General features: G+C 38.9%; 1 protein-coding gene across 1 annotated transcript in view; it reads left to right on the forward strand.

The window, feature by feature from the left end:
* gpr68 (G protein-coupled receptor 68) overlaps positions 1–22,530 on the forward strand; it is a 29,996-nt gene that overhangs the window by 2,730 nt on the left and 4,736 nt on the right. The window contains exon 2 of the mRNA XM_042500213.2: positions 20,232–20,542. Within this exon, the coding sequence (XP_042356147.1) occupies positions 20,444–20,542 (99 nt within the window). The 5' untranslated portion in view covers positions 20,232–20,443. The remainder of the gene's footprint in view (positions 1–20,231; positions 20,543–22,530) is intronic.

The raw sequence follows: 22,530 nt of genomic DNA on the forward strand, positions 1-22,530 counted from the left end.
ATTACCAATGAAGAGTGTAAGACAGAAGTCAATACATTGTGATCAACAGTTATATGTTTGTGTGGCGGTGAGCTGCTGCAGCTCGGCTCTTAGTGCTTATTGGAAAAGCCTCGATATGAGGAGAAAATCCATTACACTAACAGTTTGTTTCTTTGTGTTGCTCATTTCAACCTAAGTGCCTTTATTTCCTGTTTTCTGTGATCTGGTCAGAGTTGATTTCGTTAATTAGTATGTGAAGTCTTGTGTTCTTTCTCTCTCTGCTGTGCCTCATGCTGTTATTGTAAAGCACCAGTGTTTTGCCGCGCACGTAAGTGCTTTGGCAATGCCGCCGCTCCTCCATTCATGTCAGAACGGCTTACTCGAACTGAGTCAGTCAGTGACAGATATCCTGACAAGATGGATGAGAAGTCTAAATACAGGCTAAATTAGCAGAGCTGCTGGGCCGAGCCTCTATTTTTGTGGGCAAGGAGTCAAGGTTTAGTTATGGGAAAATTAGAGTGAATCCCGTATTAATCAGGAAGAAGAAAGTCTTTATTGACAATAGGCCAACCTTTTCAAGTCCTTATGATGTATGATAGACTGCAGAATAACCTGTGAGACAGTGCAGCTTCCTGGAAAAGCTTATTAATAAATTTCATCTGACCACTTCAAACACACTCAAATCCACAGAACTTAAAATTCCAGTTAAGATCTCAATATTTCCACAGATCTAATATATCGTGTGAATCTTGGGGAAATGTGTATAAGACGTTGCATCAGTGGTGCACCTAAGGGGGGGCCATGGTCACCCTGATACAATTGCCACCTTCCCCTCTGGCCCCACCTGTCAAAAATAATTAGAGGTCATCATTACTGTCATGATGAAGCTGTGCTCGCTGTTTAAGCTAGCACGAAGATATTGTTAATTCGTCAACCTAAGGCATCCATAATAACCCTACCCTGACCATAACCCATGTTGGCATAGCTTGTCAAGAAGGGGCTAAATAAAGTTCCAAAACTGGGCTAAAGTTTTGCGAGGGACCTAATGGTATGGCCATTTTTAAAGAGGTCCCTTGAGCTCTCACCTCAAGATGTGAATGAAAATGGATTCTGTAAGAACCCACGAGTCTCCCTGAAACAGAAGGCTTGTTCCTTACAATTAATGTACTCCTTAAAAAGCTGCATATATGCTGTTTTAGGCAAAAGAACCCGTCTATTTGAAGAACGATGAATTACCTAACATGTATAGATACATAACCCATTAAAACAGGATTGTTGTGCAAGTCAAAATGCTATTTGTACCAGTATTAGTGTATGCACAATGAACAATTAGTAATGGTAATTGAAAACTAGGAAATTGTTGTCAGGGATCCTTTGAGTGACTTGAAACTCCTTGAAGACCCCTGAGATCTCCACTATGATCACAGTGGCCCTCCAACACGCCCACAAGAAAGCCCTAAATGTTGTAAGCCAAAAAACTACATTGATATAATTATCCTCATTAAATATTTAATTGATTTATTTTATATACGTTACAGAATTATTTTATATTTAAGCACTTTCTCTGATCATTTCCTTTTTATGTATTTTTAATTAATTAGTTAATTAATTAATCTATAAATATATTCTCCCCCCAGATTTTAGGTAGTTTTCTTGTACTTTTTACTTTTTTCTAATTTTTGGTCATTTTCCTTTAGTTTCTCATTGCTGTCTATTTTCCTGTCTGTCCACCAATTTGCTCAGATTCCAAAGGGCTTAGAAATGGTTTTATTTTTGGTTTATTTTTGAGATTATTTTTCTTCCTTCTCTTCTCACTCTCTGCCTCTTTCTTTCTCTTTCTACATTATAAGCTTATTTTTCAAAGTCTCTGGGTGGAGGGAGCAAGCAATTAGGTCTCTGGCTAATCTCTGGAGAATACCTTTAGTTAATATTCTGTGTGAATGTTTACTGTTAGCGGGAGTTTGGGGTCAAACAAGGAACCAGCAGTGGATCCAAAAGTATCCTGTTACTTGTCCGTCACTCAGGATATTAGACTATTATAACATGAAGCTGGCTTGTGTGAAGCTCATATATTATTTACAGTCCGTCTCATAGGCTTTCATTCTCATCAGAATACCACAGATAAGACTGTGTGGAATGTGAGGATACCAAGGCATGTGTACTCCCTATCAAATTTACTGTTGCTTTTCAGTCTGTGCATGATCATTTTATAAAGTTTTTTTCATATTGTTTATGGGGCTACTGGAAAGCATATGAATTATATATTTAGTTTTCTACTTTGTATGGCTGTCACATAATAAAGCCATACTGCACTGCATAGTACTGCTTTGGTCAAGTCAAGTCAGTTTTGTGTATAAAGCCTGTTATCTCAAAACATGGTTTGCCTCAGAGGGCTTTCCAGCATATGACATCCCTCTGCCCTTAGACCCTCACGTCACCTAAGGAAAAACTCCTGAAAAAGAACCACTGTAATTGGGAGGGCTCAGGAAGAGCGGCAGAGGATGATGATGGATCCCTCCTTCAGGACGGACAGACGTGCAATAGATGTCTTAAATAACAATTGAATTACAGTTATGACAAAAAGGAAAGAGAGAGGGGAAGAGAGGGGGAGAGATGCACAGCAATAATGGAAACAGACACATGTCATATTACAATAACAATAGGTGTAAAACTAAATGCACTCTATTATAATATTGTGGGTGTTTATAAGAGTCCCATGCGTATATTGATAGTGGAGGCATGGCTCATAATAATGGCAGTAGAAGGTTGGGTCAAGCACAATCACGGCATCAGCGCAACCAGGACCTACAGCATAGGTGTAGCTTCAGACAGGACCACAGCAATGGCAAAACCAAGACCACCACCAGGGTGAGCCGAGGATACGGTATCAGTGCAGTCACAGCACAAGCACAGCCAAAGGCAGGATCACAGCACCAGCACAGCTATCACCACGATCAAGTGCAGCCAAGACTGCAGCCAGGATCCCAGAAAACTAGGAAACAAGGGAGCAGTAATGCCCAGAGAGGCAACGGAGTTAGCGTAATGCAGTAAAGAGACATGAGCATTTTCAGATGGAGGGAGCAAGAGAAGGAAAAAGGAGCTCAGTGTATCATAGGAAGTCCCCCGGCAGATTAACCTATGTCAGCCTAACTAGGGCTGGCCCAGGAAACCTGAGCCAGCCCTAGTTATAAGCTTTATCAAAGAGGAAGGTCTTAAGTCTACCCTTGAAAGTGGAAACGGTGTCTGCCTCCCTTACAGAAACAGGAAGATGGTTCCATTAAAAAGGAGCGTGGTAGCTGAAGGCTCTAGCTCCCATCCTACTTTTGGAGACTTTGGGAACCACAAGTAACCCTGCGTTTTCAGAGTGTAGTGATCTTGAGGGTTGGTTAGGAACTATGAGCTGCGACAGATAGGATGGAGCCTGACCATTTAGAGCTTTGTATGTAAGGAGGAGGATTTTAAATTCAGTCCTGGATTTTACAGGAAGCCAGTGCAGAGAAGCTAAAACAGAAGAAATATGGTCTCTTTTTTTGGTTCCCATTAGAACACGAGCAACAGCGTTCTGCACCAGTTAGAGAGACCTAAGAGATTTGTTGGGGCAAGTGAATAATAGGGAGTTACAGTAATCCAGCCTGGAAGTGACAAAAGCATGTACTAATTTTTCAGTATCTGTTTGGGACAGGATATGTCTAATTATTCAAATAAAAGTCAGAGGCTCCTGACAGTTGTGCTAGAGGCCAAGGTAATGCCATCTAGAGTAATTACATCCTTAGAAAAGAGGTTTCTGAAGTGTTTGGGGCCAAGAACAATAACTTCAGCTTTGTCTGAATTCAACATCAGGAAATTACGGCTCATCCAGGCTTTTATGTCCTTAAGACAAGTTTAAAGCCTAGATAGCTGATCAGTTTCATCTGGTTTTATAGATAGATACAGTTGTGAATCACCAACATAACAATGGACATTTACAGATGTCCATGATTTCTGATATGTTGCCTAGAGGAAGCATATATAAAGTAAAAAGGATTGGTTCAAGCACAGAACCTTGTGGCACTCCAAAGCAGACCTTACGATTTGATAAGTAAGATTTAAACCAGCTTAGTGCTGTTCTTAAGGTCAAATAAGTTTTCAAGTCTGTGCAGTAATATTTGATGGTCAATAGTGTCAGATGTGGCACTGAGATCTAATAGGATTAAGACAGAGACCAGACCTTTATTAGAGGCAATCAATAAGTCATTAGTAATTTTTACGAGTGCTGTCTCTGTACTATGATGAACTCTGAAACCCGACTGAGAGTCCTCCAAAAAACTATTATCCTGGAGAAACTCACAAAGTTGATGAGCAACCACTTTCTCGCGGATTTTAGAAATAAAGAAGAAGAACTGTCTATTAAGGGTAAAACTTCCTTAAGTAGCCTAGGTGGAATGGGGTCTAATAGGCATGCTTGGTGTGGCTATAGTTTATCACCTTAAGCAAGGCTGGATTACCCAGCAGGCAGCTGGCACTAGAGCATAGAGCAACCATTGGGTTGACATTTTTGGTTGGCAGTGAAATGTGACTGACTTGACATTTTACGCCATAAGAGTGAGCAACAGTTTTTATTTGTCTTAAAAACATAGATTTCAAAGGGTTGAAGCATTGTCTTCCTGACTTAACTTTCACGATAGCTTCGTTAGCTTAAAACTGAAAGTCCTAAAACTGTATTCGTTCCCAAACATATCAGCAGAAGCCAATTGAGCCGAAAATGGAAAATGCCATTTTTCATGCTGAATTTCACTCTACTTTGATGCCATGTTGCTCGTGCCATCAGATTTACTCTTACTTAATGCAACAAACACTGACTTTGCACATCCCTGTCTGCATCAAAGAGGCAAACTGATACGTTCATTTGATTCAGAGTGACCGTGTCACCAGAGGCAGTCGTCTCGTCTGGCTGCGATGTCCAAGCATCACTGAGTGAACACACTCATCAGACATCGGCGCGCAGGGTGTGTGTGTGTGTGTGTGTGTGGAGCAAGATGACACTGCAACACACACAAAGTCATATTTCATGTCATGTTAGAGGTCAGATCTCTCTGTGCTCCAGAAAAAAAAATCATTTTTTTATTTTTCCAGTAAGTCATGGGAAAGATTGCTTTTCATGACAATAATTGGAGGAAAATCTGGTAATGCCTGTGGGATCCAAATTTGATAATCGCTCTGTGATTAAGTAGCTGTCAGCTTTCTGAAGCTGAAATGGGTTGAGATGATGTTTGTTTAGGAAAGTGAATTGTTTTGGAGAAATTTGGACATGAATGGTTTGAATTTTTTAAAAAGCATGATAAAGCAGCCCAATCGCCAAAAGAAAATGTTGGCGTTATACATTTCTGCAAATCAAGAATGCATTACATTTGCACATTTATTACATATTATCATATAAAGGTTCTTAACCCTTTGAGATCTGAGCAAATTGATTTGATTTTTGTCAAAAACACGAGAAGAAGTTTCAAGTTAAACATTGAGTAGAGTGGGTGCCCCATGGATAGAGGCTGTGTTCTTGTTGCAGCGGCCCTGGGTTTGATTCCGGTCTCAGCCCTTTGCTGCATGTCACCCACTCTCTCTCTCTCTCTCTCCCTTTCACACTTGTGCTATCCTATCAGTTAAAGGCAAAAACACCCCCCAAAAAATCTAATATATATATATATATGTATATATTGCAACAAGGTTACGTTGGCCAGTGTTGTCAGTGTAATAACATGCAAATGCAAAATATTCATGGTTTGCAGAAATGTACAATACCAACATTTTTTCTGGCGATTGAATTGGATTCAGAAACTGTCGGTGATGTTGACAGGAAGTGTCAGTGATGATGATTTCAAATGCATGTAGTAAGAATGGATCATGTTCAGAAGTGTGAACGCAGTGGGACAGACTGACATGTAACCTAAGTTAACTTGATGGATAGGACACATGTTGATAAACGGTACAGTAAGATACATGTCATCCTGCTTTCTGGATGCGCAGACGATGAATCTGCTGGTGAGCACATACCAAAGCTGATTTACAACCTGCTGGACAAACTGAGGATGATTTCCCTGGAGGGGAAAGAGGATACAGTTGTTGAGTTATTTTCATATTGGTTACATGTCGTCACTTGGAAAATGATTTTATTTGTCATGAAGGATCATGAAGTGATGAAAGAGAAAATGAAGGCGATTAAGCAATAATCCTCTCTAAAGTCAGTTCGGGTTAGATTTACTCAGCAGTTACGCATGATCTGAACAGACACTGCTATCTGCCTTAGTATTTTTAGCCTGGGGGAAATAATGTAGGAGATAGACAGGAAATGTGGGGAGAGAGTGGGCCGGCTGACCTGTAAAGGTCCCCGTATGGAAATCTAGCTGCTGAAATTTCGAAAAGTTAAAAAAAAAAAAAAAAAAAATAGTGTTAGTTTCAGACAGACACAGTTGTCATTTCAATGCTCAACGCTCACATTGTGTGCATAGCAAATGTATTTGCGCCCATGGGTGTGTAGGTCTTAAAAGAGGTGTGGTCAGATGCTTTGTTGTTGTTTAGCTGTTTTGAGGCAGAAAAAAGCGACTGACCAACAAAAACCTTGTCTAAAGCCAGAATGGTGCAGTATTTTCCCTCTATTCAAAGGTACATTATTTAACACCTACCCATCCCAGAGTAAAGTTAGCTAACAATGCAGTAGTTTACTATATTTAGCAGATGCTGAAGTCTTCATCTTTTTTGTGCATGATTTGTGCTGTCTGGTAAACTTCAAAAACACTGATGGTTTGCTTCTGAGTTCAGAGTAAGAAAATAACAAGTGATGCTGTGATGCAGAGTGCTGTGATTTGGAGGGAATGTGTCTATCACTCTGAGATCAGACTGTTTAATATTGTTACATCAATATTGTAATTGATGATCATAAAATTGGACTGTAGATAATAATCATGGATGACAGTGGTTATGATAGTGATTGTCCAGACGGTGATGTTAATAAATATAATTCCAGTGATGTGTGAGTTAGAGGAGCAGCTGTGGTAGCAGCCGATTCCCTGGAGCGCTGACAGGACCCTCATTTGTGCCTGATTTACATCTTGCTGCCGTTGACATGGTTACCACTGTCAGGGTCACTGATCACAGAGCAGCAACGGCATCCCAGCGGCCTTAGAGAAATAAGTCAAGGTATCGATCACCTGGTAATTTGTTTATTTATTGATACTGGTGTCTGGAGCATTGATTAAGTTTTAAGTTATCAATATTCAGTGGCCATTTGTTTGCTGGGAGAACTGGACTTCTGCGCTGGGTCTGTGTGTGTCACACTGTGGACATGTAGTCATGTGTACTTGCACAGTTTGGCTCATAGTATGGTGGCAGCTGTAGCTGTGCGGTCCAAGTTTCCAGCATGTACAGCAGTAGGTGCATAACTTATGATGAAGTACCTGAAAACATGTGAAACACAGCTGTGAAGTCAGGGAAAACCCAATCCATACATTCTGTTAACATAAGCTTTTGCTAGTCTATCAGTCCTGAGCACCTCAGCAGCCAAAACATCACCAACAGGAGAAGCAGCTCAAGAACTGCAAAACTTGAGAATCTAACACAATTAACAACACGCCCAGATGCATTATTACATAAAATAGTTTGTGCTGCTCTTTATTGGAATCTGGGAAGTTCATCAAACACTTTCAAAATAACTTCAAAACACAAATCACATTTTTTTTGTGCCTTGTTCAGGTTTGTTTATCGAGTGCGGCTGGAACAGACGAAAAAGGAGAAACACCTACAGCTGTGCTTAACCCCGTCCCCTAACGGCACTTGTACAATTATAGCCACAACCAAGAGCAGCAGGTCTCCACATGCAGTGCATGCAGGCAGTGTGAATAAGGCTTGGGCGATGTGTAATATTTCAAGTCATTATAGCTTCCTTAAATTTCAGCGCAGTATGACAGTATATGATGTTTTAGGCGTGAGACTACACCATTGACAGTGACTGCGCTACGCACTTTCAGCTTTCCAGGCCAGAAAACACACACAATAGAAACCAACAAAGTGTTAAGAAAATAATAATATTCTCACACCTGTTTTCCTTATTAAACAGAGAAATACAGCTGCACACCTTTTGAATTCAACTTTTTCACGCAAGACTGACTAAACTGCCTTGTTCACTCTTCACAAAACACACCTCATTCAAACTTGATAGAACTCTCCATTTTAATCTGCTTCAAGATGCAAATCACATTGTGCAATACTGTATATAGTGCAATACTGTAAACAGTTTGTGCAATAACTTGCAATATTGTATATAGATTATGCAATAGTGTGTATAGTCTAAATTTAGGCATTTTTTTCATCTATATTCTCCTTTTTTATATTATTACTCTGTGTTTTCTTGTATTTTTAGCTGTGTTTTTTGGCAACTTTACATTGCACTGACAACATGAACATGAATGTGGCCATAAAATGCATATTTAAGACTCTTTAAGAGATTTTTGATGAAAAAAAAGAAAAGCTTCTGCTTCTGCTCTACGCTTTACCCAACACATCTTTTCCTTTTTTGTGCTTTCATACTTCCATTATTGCAGGGACTAACTGTCCTCACAACATCAGTAACCAGAATCCTCTATAGTCAGGACGTGTTTGTCTGTCTTCAGTATAATTCCTGGTTATTTCTGGTGAGGGCTGAGGTTTGGGGATGAGATCGGTTTAGGGTTTTGGTTTAAGGTTAGGCTGAAATTTGGGTTAGATTTGAGGATTGTGTGTGCAGTGAATGGTTATTAACAGTTTTGTAGCGGTCTTTATCAAAGATAGAAAAACAAACAAGTCTGAGGACCAGCTGTCGTTTGTAAGAGGACAGAATAGCCAGTCCTAAAATTCAGCCAGTGCTGGGTGTCACAGCATGCTGGTGGCCATTGACAGCACTGGATTTAACCTGTGTCACGGCAGCAACAGAAAGGTTTCTCTCCTTGTCTGGTGCACTTTGCTCATGTTGACATGTTTTTTTTTTTTGTTTGTTGTCAGAATGTCTTTGAGATTCTCTTTTTGATAAGTCCCTCTTCGTTTTTTTGGGTCGCTTTGCAGTGTAGACAGTTGTTGTCAGTGCTGGAATAGCAACTTTCTCTGCAGTATTCTTTGCCATTCATTGTTTGGAGGTGGAGAAATCTAGTATTCAATCAGTCCACTTGAATTATGCTCAAATTTTATTATGAAATTTTTGCCCAATGACACCACCACCACCACCTGCGCAACAAAGTTAGCGATTAGCTAGTAAACATAGTGCAGCTTTTAGCAGTTAAAAAGCCAGATAGGAACTTGTAGAGATAAAAACAGAGCTAAAAGGGGAGTGAATATTGGACTTTAATTCATCAGATGGACAGAGACACTACTCTATCTGAATGCAGATTCTGTTCTCTGTCGGCTGGATGTGTAAATAGCCAGCTGTTTGCTAACATGTTAGCCATATCAACTTAAAAGTGGAATAAAAATGGTCAGTCAAAAGTTACTGCTATTCTTAATTCGCATGGCTGTTTGCTTCTGCTGCTGTTTATGGTTAAGCTTATTTCGTTTCAGAGAAACAGCTCGCTGTTTAACCATGGTGACCACAGAAAAACAGAATTCACACCTTGAGAGTAGTAGTAAACAAAGAGCAGTCATCTTGATGATTACCTCAGATGATCAGTCTCAGTTGTACATTTGCACAAAACCAGCTATTTTTAAAAAAAATTTCCCAGGGTACCACAGGACACACATTTTGATATATGAAAAACAACATTTGGAGATCTGCAGGACCCATTAGAGCCATGATTTAATGGTATATTGATGTGGTAATAGAGTTGTTTTCCATTTTACCTTTATAAAACTGTTAACTCGCCCACTGCTGCTCACATAACACACATACACACACACACATTCATTATAACTGAGATCTCAAAGCTGTGAGCAGAGTCTGTTACACTCTGGATGGATGCTGCTGGGGGTCAGAACAAAAGGCCATTAACTCTGCGATCTCTTGAAAGGAATGAGTTTGCTGGAAGCAGTGTGAACAGTAGAAATGACTTATTCCTGTGGATATGAAGTGAGCACCATGAACGCCTTCTATACCTTTATTCTGGCTCAACACTATCTGTCGGTTTTCACTTATTTATTTAATGTACACTGAATGTGTCGCTAAAGGCTGATGAATCTGGAGTGAAAATCCAGTCTGATGCTCAGAATGAAGCTTGATTTGTTTGGCTCTGTTTGCACAACTGATGTCTCTGTTCAGCAACTAACAAAGCATAAAGGTTCATACCTTAAACATCAAGATGTTATGCCTCAAAGCTGTGGACTCGAGTCAACATGACTTGGACTTGAGTAAGACTAATGCTCAAAACTTGATGGCTTTAGACTCTGCTTGACAAAATTTAAGACATGGAACTCAGCTTGGACTTTAACACCAATGACTTGTGACTTCACTTGGACTTAAACCTTGTACTTGAAAACACTCGATACCTTCCTCTAAAGATTTAAAAGTATGTAATTAAAAAAGTTTTTCTTAAATTGATTCATTACCCCTTATTTACTGGATCATTTGACATAACCCACCAAGACCTGGATAGCATTTAGATGTCTTTTTTTGGGGGGGCTAAAGCCTGTCATAGCCTTGATTTTGCCTCCCCAAAAACATTGAAAAGTGGTTGATGTTATGATTCTCTGACTTTGTCCTAATTTACTTTCTATTGTTAATATTCAGGAGTACATGAAAAGCAGTGCTTTGCATGGTGTGCAGTAATTTATGCACAATGTTGAGACAGCGTTGCAGTGCTGTGTGCAAGGCACACCATGCAGTGATTACTTAGGGAGATAAGATAAGATAATCCTTTATTAGTCCCACAATGGGGAACTTTGCATTGTCTTGACTACTGGTAACTGACTGTTATGTGTTTGAAAATTATTTGACAGAGTAAAATTGCACAAATAAGCCATACCATGCATACATTTTTTGAATCCAGGTTATTATAATAGGGCTATTGTTCAGGTTGTTTTCAGTTTAGTTATTAGACTGTGAATGATTGGCCTAAGTGTAATAGAAATTTAAAAGTCCTTAATGTCTTTAAAAAGGATGTCTTCAAATGATGCCTAAAAAAAGAAATACCAGTTAAAATAAATAAAATTACACTATTGTTCAAAAACTGTTCAACTACACACGTCGTGGATTATAGTTGAGTTCGAGTTTCTTCAGAGACAAGATTCTACAGAGTGAGCTTCTTTGCAACACTTTAAAACACTGCAACAGAAAACTTAAGTCTTGTACAGACACTTTTTTTTGCCAAAGACAACAGGTAAACAGGTTGTTCAAGAAAACGATCAATTACAGGCTGAAAAGGAGAAGATCTGCCAAACAGGCCAGAGCGACCAAGAGGAAATAAGCCGCCTGAAGGAGCTTCTGCAGTCGAGGGACAAGGAGATGACCACCAAAAACAAACAATACCAGGAGATAATCAAAATGCAGGAGTCACAAATCTGCCACCTCAACAGAAATCTCCACATCCAGACAGAGCGGGTGAATAACATCAGGGATTCTAACACGGCCCAGTAAGCAACCATGGCAACATAACTGGAGAGGCAGAGAGAAAAGGTCTGGGGGCTGAAGAACAAAGAAGCCAAATTCATCCAACGCAAGAAAGCTTCTCAGGAGAAATTCATCAGTCTTGAGAAGAAGTTCTTGCAGCTGTATGAGGGAGAACAGAACTGGATGACTGAAAAACAACAGATGCTGGAAGCGAGAAAACAACTGGAAGAAAAGTTTAGCATGGAGATGGCTGAAAAAGAAAAGAGCTGCAAGGTCAAATTAAAGCAGAAAGAGGAGATCAAGGAATTGCAAAATAGGTTCAAGAAAGACCTAGAGGAGAGAAAAGAAGTCTTGCAGGGAATGATTAAATGGAGAGAGGAAGAGAAGACAGAGCTGGAGGAGCTCTGTCTGACCATGGAGAATAAGAGGAGACGTTGGTTCCACCGGATGAATGAGGACAGAGAGACAGTGTTGTAAAAATGAAGACCAAAATGCGCAAGAAGAAGAAGGCGGAGACGGAGAAGAAGGGCTTCTTCAGCATGTTCAGCAAGAAGAGCAGGTGTGACATTAGTGAAATGGTGGTGTAGGAAGTTACAGTAACTTCCTCTTTCTGTCCCCTTCACCTGTCCACCCTTTCTTCCTCCCTCAATCACCCCATCCCTCCATTCCCACCTCCACTTCTCCTAAATCCATCCTTCTATCCACCCTTCCTCCCTCACCCTCCCTCTCAACTCTTTCATTAAAGGGCGGCGCAGCAGCTCGGTGATTAGCACCATGACCTCACAGCGACGTGTCCACCTGTCCATCTGTGGGAAGTTTGTATGTCCTCCCTGTGTTCAAGTGGGTTTTCTCCTGGTACTCAGGTTTCCTCTCACAATCCAAAGATATACACTGTAGGCTAATTGGACACTCTAAATTGACCCCAAAAACATTTAAAATGTTTCCATCAATCATAGGGTTTTCTCCTGGTGCTCAGGTTTGCCCGGCCAAAGCTCAAAACAAATCAGCAGTATTTTCTGAAATCATATTAAAAAACTACACAATCGTACAACCATCATAAGTTGTATGATGATGCTGAACGCCTGCAGTCCGTAAAGATATGTTTATAGATCTTTTCCAACTCTACCACACATCCTATATGATGTGAATGGAGTATTATTTAAAATACCACAGGCTCTGATTCAGGAAAGAGATGTTGCTGTTCTATTGTTTTAATGTAATTTTTGAGCACTACAAATGGAGTCACCTCTATTGTGTTTTGGTGGATGTAGAAATCCCAACAAATCCTCCTAATTAAATGACAAAATCACTCATTTGTCCACGTCACAGTGTTTTCTGATCTGACATTCCTATCAGCAGAACCACATCATCTGTGTGCCATTTCCAAAAGCATCACAAATCACTGTTGGACAATAAATCTGTTTTATGATGCGACAGCACCATGGTTAAGATTAGGTTAGCCCAGGCACAAAAACAGCTTGGTCAGGTTTAGGAGAAGATCATGGTTTGGCTTAAAATGACTACTTTGTTAATGTTAAGGGAGCCTCTTCATTATGGTTACAATAATAACCAAGTGGCTCAGGTTACGGGACCGTTGCGGTCATGCTTTGAAAACAGTGTTGACTGGCAGTTAAAAACTGGAAGCCAACACCAATGTCCTGTGTTACAATCTTAAGATTTGTTGACAAGTGAGTTTAGCCAAGTCCAATTTATTTGAATATTACATAAGGCACAACAGGAGCTGTATGTGAGGAAATAAAGTCGATAAAAATGTGTAACATTTTATAACTATACTTATACATGTTAGTGTTTTAATTATATTTCATTTTTTTAATTAAGTTTTTGGGTCAAATCAGTATAGATGGTTGCCTCATCCAGTCTTTAACATCACAGCACCTCATGTTTCCTTCAAGTACATGAAATGATTCCAGTGAGTGAACCGATATCTTGAGAACACCTTGACTGAATTTCTTGAAATGTGGCACAAACGTTCACTCTGTGATGAACTGATTAGAAGTTGGTGGTCAAACGTCAGGCTCACTTTGACCTCATGAAGCCAATTTATGACAGTTTTGGCCATAACTTCATGAATTATTTGCTAATTATGACATAAATATTTCAAAGCTAAATGATGAAATTGTACATTATATATCCAAAAGGTCAAAGGTCAGCCTCACTGTGACTCAGAAACAGAAGGGGAAATATGTTTTGCAAATGCAACTCGACTGGTGTGTGGAGACCTACAACCACAAAATTAGTATTAGAACTAGCACTAGATAAGTGTTTCTATTTTGACTTAAAATATGTCTGGAGGGGATCTTTAAATATAAACAAACAGCACTGGAAGTAGTTTGCAGATCAGTATTGGTAGATTATCTCTCTTTGGGTATTAGAATCTGTATTAGGAGAGAAAACAGTTGCACTGATACATCCTTACCTTTGGACGTAGGTGGTCATGTCGTACAACTTCCCGTGTTTGATGCACATTTTTTTTTTTTTAACTTTTTAGAGACACCTGCATGCAGTATGCCTTTCTGTTCCTGAGCACCCGCACCTGCTGTGAATGGCTCCATGTGTAGACCTATTATCATTTGACACTGTAACATCAATCTGCAGGAAAGAGTCCACAGTGTTTACAGAGGCAACAGTTTCAAGATGATGGTCACTGACCTCGCTAGCATGAAGGGGATTCTTCACCACAATCACGTCCATGTGTGACTCACACAGATTGCTGGTGGGGTTAAGGGATGTCAGCCAGATAGAAGCGAATAGTTGATGTTATCTGGGTGACTATTTTGTGGTCATTCTTATCATCTCAGTATATCCCTGCTTGTTAAAGATCTGTGTCTGCATCTGGTTACATTACTTTGACATTTGGGGTTAGATTGTGAGCTGATAACAAGACCAGGTGACACAGGTTACATTATTGCAGCCACTGAACCCACTACTCTGGGACACCTCACCCCAGTTCACTGCTTTCTTGCAGCATCTGAAGGTGTGCAGAACAAAAAAAAAAAAAGAAGCAGTTTCACACACAGTATTTATGGGTACCGAAGACCTCACTTTGTAATTACCCTGCACCATATTTGTGACCTACAGCAGACTTACCTCAACCATCATCATGACTGCAAACACAGCGCATCTAAATTAAACCACTACTTATTTTTTAAAAATATGTGATTGCTTTCTGTTTCTGTTTGTTGTCCGCCGATCTAGCTGCTTTGGGTCGGAATAAAATTGTAGTTTTCTGTTGACTGTAGTTACAGCCAACAGCACAACATATTCCAGGCAAATTGTCTGAACTTCATTTTTTTCTTTTTGATTTCTATTTCATCGTACCTCCGTTGTCTTCTTCTTACTTGTGGTTATGGTTTGCAAAATGGTGGCACTATGGCATAGTGACGTCACATGGACCACAGTAATACTGCTCATATAGATCTAATTATTTCCAGTCACCAGGCTGAAAAAGAGTTAAAAGCATGGGTTAGTTTGACCCTTGAGGAATGCACAGTATATCCAGCTGTGCCTTAATCTGTCTGTGGTTTATTTAGGAAGACGGGAGTCATAGAGAAGGACAGATGGAGTGAGAGAAAGAAAGATGATGCTTGTGGTTTCAGCGTGTGTGTTAAAGTGGCTCTAAATGGTTTTACAGTGTGTTATTAAGGGGCCAGTCTAAAGATGCCGGCATGCCAAAGCAAAGAAATATATTGGAGGTTATACTCAGAAGCTGCACTGTCCATTGACTCTGCGTTACACCAGAAAGGAAGCAATGCTGAATTCAGATGCTATTCATAAACCCAGCTCATTTTCACTGTCGTTTTACACACTATGCCTATGAACATGGACTGCATGTAGGCCCATACTCAGTGGCGGAAAGATCAAACAACTTATTTAAGTATTTAAAGTATGTGTTTTTGCTTAAAGAACCTGTAGAATAAAAGGTTCTTGAATATGCTGCAAAGTCTATAGAAATACCCATAGAAACACACAGTGACAAGGACCACTATGGACTACTCATGTTCAATCTTTAATCTTTTTTTTTAATGAACCTTTTAAAAACCTAAGCAAATTGGCTTGATTTATTTAAAAAACAGAGGAACTTGATAAGAAATAACCTGCAAAATTTGCCACAAAATAGAAAAAGATCAAGAAAATAACCAGAAAATTAGACAGACTGCACTGCCGAAAAGAAACTTCAAAAACAGATGAAGTGCCAGGAGGATTAGCTCTGAGAGTTAAGACGCTTGCTTCATAACCAGAATGTCAAGAGATCAAATGTTATTGGGAACAGAAAATTTGGCTCCTGCAGTGTGTCAAAAATTCAACTGATATATGTAATATATATATAACTGTAAATAAAATCATGGCTAATATCTGTCTGCTCTTCTAATATAAGGGTCATATGGTCAGGAAACATAAAATTCGGTATCGACAGTGACATCTGTCAATTTTAGACAGATATCACTGCTGATATTGAATTTTCAGTTTTGATTGATTTATTTTTTTTAACATGCTGTGACATTTTCTTTTAATTGTGAAATTAATGTACACTGTGACTGTTTTTAACCAATCATATTACATTTTTTTGTTTTTTTTTCAACACACTTTACAATGACGTAATTTTTTTCATTTTTTTCAACATACCATACTATGAAATTTTTTAAAACTTTCATAACGCCATATCATACTATTATATATCACACTTATGACAAACTATATCACGACATTAAAACACGCTATACTATGACTTTTAAGATTTTTGACATAATTTACTATTTTACACATACTATACTTGACTTTTTTCAGTTTTCTTGACTAAATATGCTATGACGTTTGTTGACATACTATGACTATTTTCAGTTTTCTCGACATTCCATACTATAGCTTTTTTTATTTTTTTTATTTCAACATATAATGCTTTTTTCAATTTTCTATACATTGAGGTGTATAAACGTACAGGTACTTGTACCTGTGCACTTGGGGAGCAAGCATTTAATACAGACAGACGTCTACTGGAAGGGGCAGAGCTGGCTCTCATTTCTGTGGAGGCTGAAGTCATTTATTGTGTGTAGCTACATGCTGCATATGTTTTATTAAGCAGTGGTGGCACGTGCACTTTTGTATGCTGCAGTCTGCTCAACTGATTAAAAGACAGTTTCAGGGCTTGGTAGGTGTTGAGTATCAGCGGGGGCTGCTGCGGAGAGACACATGAAGCAAGGTGCTGGCGATCCACTTTTTTGACCTGCTATACTGTGACTTTTTTTTTCAGCATGATTCATTTTTTGACACAATATACTATGGCATTTTTTTTTTAAATACTGTACTGTAAGTTTCTCAGTTTTTTCAGCATACCATGCTATTACATTTTTTAACATGCTATACTGTGTCTTTTTTCAGTTTTTACAAACGTACCATACAGTGACATATAATACTGATGAAATATGAAATACTATACTATGAAGCTTGTTATAAATTTTGGATGACATTCAATTCTATTACGATTTCTGTGATTTTTAGGCAACATACTATACCATGACGTTTTTCATGATTTTTAGATGACATCGCTTACTATGAGGTTTGTTTTTTTTTTTTTTAATCATTTTTGGACAACAAACTATACTTTGACATTTCTGATGATTTTTGGATGACAAACTATGCAATGACATGTTTGATGATTTTTGGAAGACAGTCTACACTAATGTTATTTATGATTTTTGGATGACATACGACATACTATACTATGGCATTTTTTGTGATTTTTGGAAGACAGTATGCTATGAAGGTTTTGGTTATTTTTGGACCACATACAATACTATTATGTTTGTGGATGACATATTATAATATGAATTTTTTGACAGACACTACTCTGATATTTTTCATGATATTTAGACGACATACTATACTATGACTTTTTTGATCTTTTGGTCTTTTTTTCTTCTTGATGAATTTTTGACGAAAAACTATACTATGAGGTTTTTTCATGATGTTTGGACAACATAATATACTATATTTTTGAAGATTACTGAATGATATAAAATACTATAACTTTTTGATGATTTTTGGATGACAAAGTATACGATGATGTTTTTGAAGAAATACTGCTATGAAGATTTTGATGATTTTTGAACAACCTATTTTTGATGGGTTTTTTTGTTATGATATTTTCCACAGTTTTTACACAACATACCATACAATGCCATATTTTTTAATTGTTGCCTGACAAACAATACCATTACGTTTTTAAAGACTGAACATACTGTAGGATGGGGTTTATGACATTTTTGGAAGACTAACTGTATTATGCCATTTTTTTCATGATTTTTGGATGACATACTTTACTATAGTATTTTTGATTATTTTGGATGACATTCTATATCAACTGACTCAATCACATCTCATCCACATCCAAACAGCTGTTGGTCCAAGTCAGGTCAGTCTTGCCCTGATGCCGGCTCTCCTCCCTCTCTTTGTATGCTGCTTTCGGTTTCATTTCTCACCTGTGATCTGACTGGCCGCTCGGCATATTCCATTGGTGGGGATCCTCTTGCCTTTTGCCGCATTAAGTCCAAAACCCACACAACTTTTCTTGATGTTAAAAAGTGCTTCTCTATTGTAGAAAAGTTGTGCTTCAGCAGAAGGGGATATGGAGTCAAAAAAACAGAATTTTTTCTTTTAAAAAGTAGCAAGGGTTTGAGGACCTACTGGCTGCCTGCATCTACATGCACTACCTTTGTCATAGCAAATGTGACATGAAGTCTCTTTACCCTACACAAGAAAAAGTCAAAACAAAACTATTTTTTACGGAAGCCCTAAGCGGACGTGTTTTTTTTTTTTTTTTTACAAGCCGTTTTCTCGATATAACAAGATATTATCTTGTTATCTCGAGAAAATGGAGTTTGTTTTCCTGAGATATTAAGTCGTTATCTCGAGAAAACGAACTTTGTTTTCCCAAGATATTAAGTCGTTATCTCGAGAAAACGAACGTTGTTTTTTTTTTTTTTTTAACTTTATTGAATGAACGTCAGAAGAAGAAGTGGCGGGTGGATGATGTGACAGCAGGTGCCGTGCGGTGTTCAGCGCGGACAAATGCGCAAGGTAAGATGATTATTACAGGAACACATCACCCAAATTCATCAGTAATCATAACTAGATTATTATACTGTTGCTCCGGTGCTTTTTGGTACGTGCAGGGGCGAGAACCTGCACGCATTTGTCCGCGCTGAACACCGCACGGCACCTGCTGTCACATCATCCACCCGCCACTTCTTCTTCTGACATTCATTCAATAAAGTTTAAAAAAACAAACCAAAAAACAAAGTTCGTTTTCTCGAGATAACGAGATAATATCTCAAGAAAACAAACTCTGTTTTCTCGAGATAACGAGATAATATCTTGTTATAACGAGATAATATCTTGTTATATCGAGAAAATGGCTTGTAAAAAAAAAACAACAAAAAAACACGTCCGCCTAGGGCTTCCGTAATTTTTTAATATGATGGAGTGTAGATGATGAGCTGTGGAGTCTCACAGCTTGAGGAAAGAAGTGGCTCTGTAGTCTGGTGGCACAGCATCAGTCACTTGTGTTTTGCTTGCGGGGTGGCAGCAGGATACACAGGCTGTTGCTGGGTGAGTATTGTATTTTAGCATCGTTTGGGCTTTGTGTGCAGGCATCTCACCTCATCCATATCAGTGCTGGTCTGTGGATGGATAACAGTGATGTCCTGGGTGGTTTTAATCACCTGCTGCAGAGCTGTTCTGTCCTGTGCTTTACACGTCCCACACCTGCTGTCTCTGAGATTTTTTTTCACTCCACCTCACTTCCATCAATGTAGACAGGGCTGTGTGTCTCGCCTCCATTTTTAGGAAAAGGGAAAAAAGGGAAAAGTAAAAATTTACATATGAAATGAGTCTAGTGTGGGACATTAACAGACCCATTATACAGCACATCACACACATTGAATGATGAACTAATTGTCACAGCCTCATAATGTTGTAAAAATACAACACAATCAAAGTATGGGAGGAGTCAGCACACATCAGCGGAATCAGAATGTGGACTAAAACATGCAGCATACACGCTATCACAGTGGCTGCTGCAGGATGGGCCCTAATGGGAGAGTGGGGCCATGAAAAGCTTGGAATGAAAAGTTTGGTTTTGTTTGCAATAGTTTATTTCAAAGTAATTAGTTTCACAACTAATGGGGCGATTTTCACCAGCAGGTCGGTAAGGTTCAGTTCAATTTGGTACGCATTTTTTTGCGTTGCCATTGTTAAAATTGTGGATGGTACCATTAATACTTTTGGAACTGTTCTCATTTTTGGTCACCCGGCTGCTTGGGATACCTAGCAAACTGATGCGGTACTAAAAGGTGAAGCTAGAAACACTGCAGTCCTTCAATTGGTCAGTAGAGAATTAACAGTCTGTGCCAAGGGCTGAGCTGTGGCTGCTTTAACCACTGTTCATACTGTGACAAGTTTTTCATGCATTAGAAAATGCAAATGCCATTTCACAAGGTATCTCTGATTGAGGACTGTTGATATGATAATATAGTCTGGACAAAGTTTTGAATAAAATTAACTCGTAGTTACAGTCGCTTACATGATCACAATGATTAAAAATACAGCAAAATAGAAAATGCAGATCAGCCTTATGGGCTTGTTGTGCCATTTGAGTGCTTTTCACTGATTAAAACTTCCTTTCTTTTGTGTTCTACAGTGGCCAAATGAAACTGGACTACCCAATCAACAAAAAAAAAACTCAACCAGAGGAGACAAGTTTGAGCCATTGCTGAGTCCTCCAACCATGACGTGTGTGCGTGTGTGTGTGTTGTTTCAACATAATTCCGTGGAAGTGTAAACATGTCTGAAAACATTCCTGTGGACGTGTGCATGTTAAAGGTGAAGTAGTGTGAGTGTGAGTGGGGTGTGATGGTGTTCACCATGTCTGAGGAGGATGTGATCAACTGCACCATCAGCCATGAAATCCACCAGTACCTCTTCTCCTGTGTTTATATCCTCGTGCTATTGGTAAGTGTGTATGCATCTTGATTACCTGCATTAGACTATTAAAAAGTCTGAATACTTTAAAAGCAAAAGCAAATGGAAAGGGTTTGTTTCTGAATTAAGGTCAGTGTGACACAGGAAGCTGTCTTCTCTCTCAAGCTAGAATGCCCACTTCCTCCTGCAAGTCATAACATTGCACCATTGAAGTACAACCTCAGCATAGGCTGTCTTATATGTATCAGCAATGTAAAAGAAATCAAGGTGTTATTTTTAATGTGTTATAACCAGCAGCTGGATGCATCTTTAAAATCAACATTAATATCATTAAAGGTTTGCCTTGAGAACACTATGTATCTAAATCACAGAGTAATGTTCAGAGTGCTGAGGTCACACATGGGTCTAGGTGTACAGTAGGTGGCTTTCCATTACAGATTTGTGCAAAACTTAAGTGATATTTTTGAAATATTGATAAAACACAATTGTGAGATGATTGCGTTTCCACTAACGGAATACAACATGTTGATGGACGTTCAAAACATTAGCAGCTTTATTTCTATTGCTACTACACTAGCAGTAATTTTTTTTTAAATCCAAGGCCTTGTGGGCGTGTTATGGAGCCATAATGGAAAGACATACAGTATGTAGGAGCAGCCACATATGAGGGATTTCTGGGAGGTGATAGTCCATGATTCACAAAAAAATCTTCCGGATGATGCAATAACACCTCTTGTAGCGCCTGCTGCATCAAGCCAGTTCCTACTGACACTCCTAGTTGTACATCACGTGACCTACAAAAGTGAAAATACTGTATCCATAGTAGTTTTGCAAAATATGTTTTTTTTTGAATCACCTGAAATACCACCTCGTGTAAGTTTAAAGACTTACAAGGCTGTTTGGGGGTCAATGGAAACCTGCCTAGTGTCTCTCTCCTAATATGTGCTAAGAATCTCTGCAGCAACATGAAAATACACAAAAACAATCTAAAGAGGATGGATGAACAGATGGAGTTATAACAGCAAATCTGAGCCACAATTTAAGAAAACTAGCCATTTTGTAACAGGCAAGAATTATAATGCATCCAGCTGTTCATAGAAGCTGTCACTCTAAACTGTAGGCCTTCGCCCTGGACCCTGACCTCCAAAAGTTCCTAATGTCACTTAAACTTAACTTGACTAAACTTAACTGACGGCCCAGTCAACTTAGGAATTACATCCATATTGGGTGATTCTATGCTTTGTGATTTACGGCCAATGCCAACATTCAAAGCCAATGCAGGAGGCAGTGTGCCCTTTAGGTAGTGAGGTGCAGAGGGTGGGGTGGAGAATGTGCATGTAGTGAGTCCTACTTTCATGCAGAATACAGGAGTCTGTGCTCTGTCATACCCCCTTTCCACCAAATTAGCTCTAGTTCTTGAACCAGTTCCATCTAAGATTTTTGGAACCTTGGTACTGTATCGCAGATCAGCCCACCTTTTCATCAGTTTTGAGGAGATCCATTGCAAACACAGTCAGGATTCTGAACAGTTTGTTGCACATTGAAAGTAACCAGTACTAACAAGATGGATTACATTTATTACCTGTGGGCTGCTATTAGTTACAGATAGTTGTTTTTATTGAAAAACAAGCATGAATGACTATTTAAGAAGACAAAGAAAAACTATTAAACTGGTATCGAGCTGGGAGACAACTTTAGGGTTCCAAACCAATATAGTTTTGGTTTGAATGTTCCGAACCGTTCAAAATGAGGTGTGTTTACAACCTTCCCTTACATTAATCAAGTGTTTTGTTGACTAACTATAACCTGCCATTGTTTACTTGCCATAACCAAAGATGTCATGTAAAAACTTTAAAAATGGAGGCACTTGACTTCAAAACTGTGGAACTTAACTCAAGGTTTTGTAGAACTGGTTGTCTAAACAAAGGAGTAGTGTTCTAAACATTAAGTATCAAGTGATTGTAAAAACGGGAAGTTAGAAGTGAGTAGAAATCTTAGAAATAATAAATTCAATATAA

This window comes from Plectropomus leopardus, chromosome 14, assembly GCF_026936395.1.
Source record: "Plectropomus leopardus strain MGB_pleo_1.0 chromosome 14, ASM2693639v1, whole genome shotgun sequence".
Lineage (NCBI taxonomy): Eukaryota > Metazoa > Chordata > Actinopteri > Perciformes > Serranidae > Plectropomus > Plectropomus leopardus.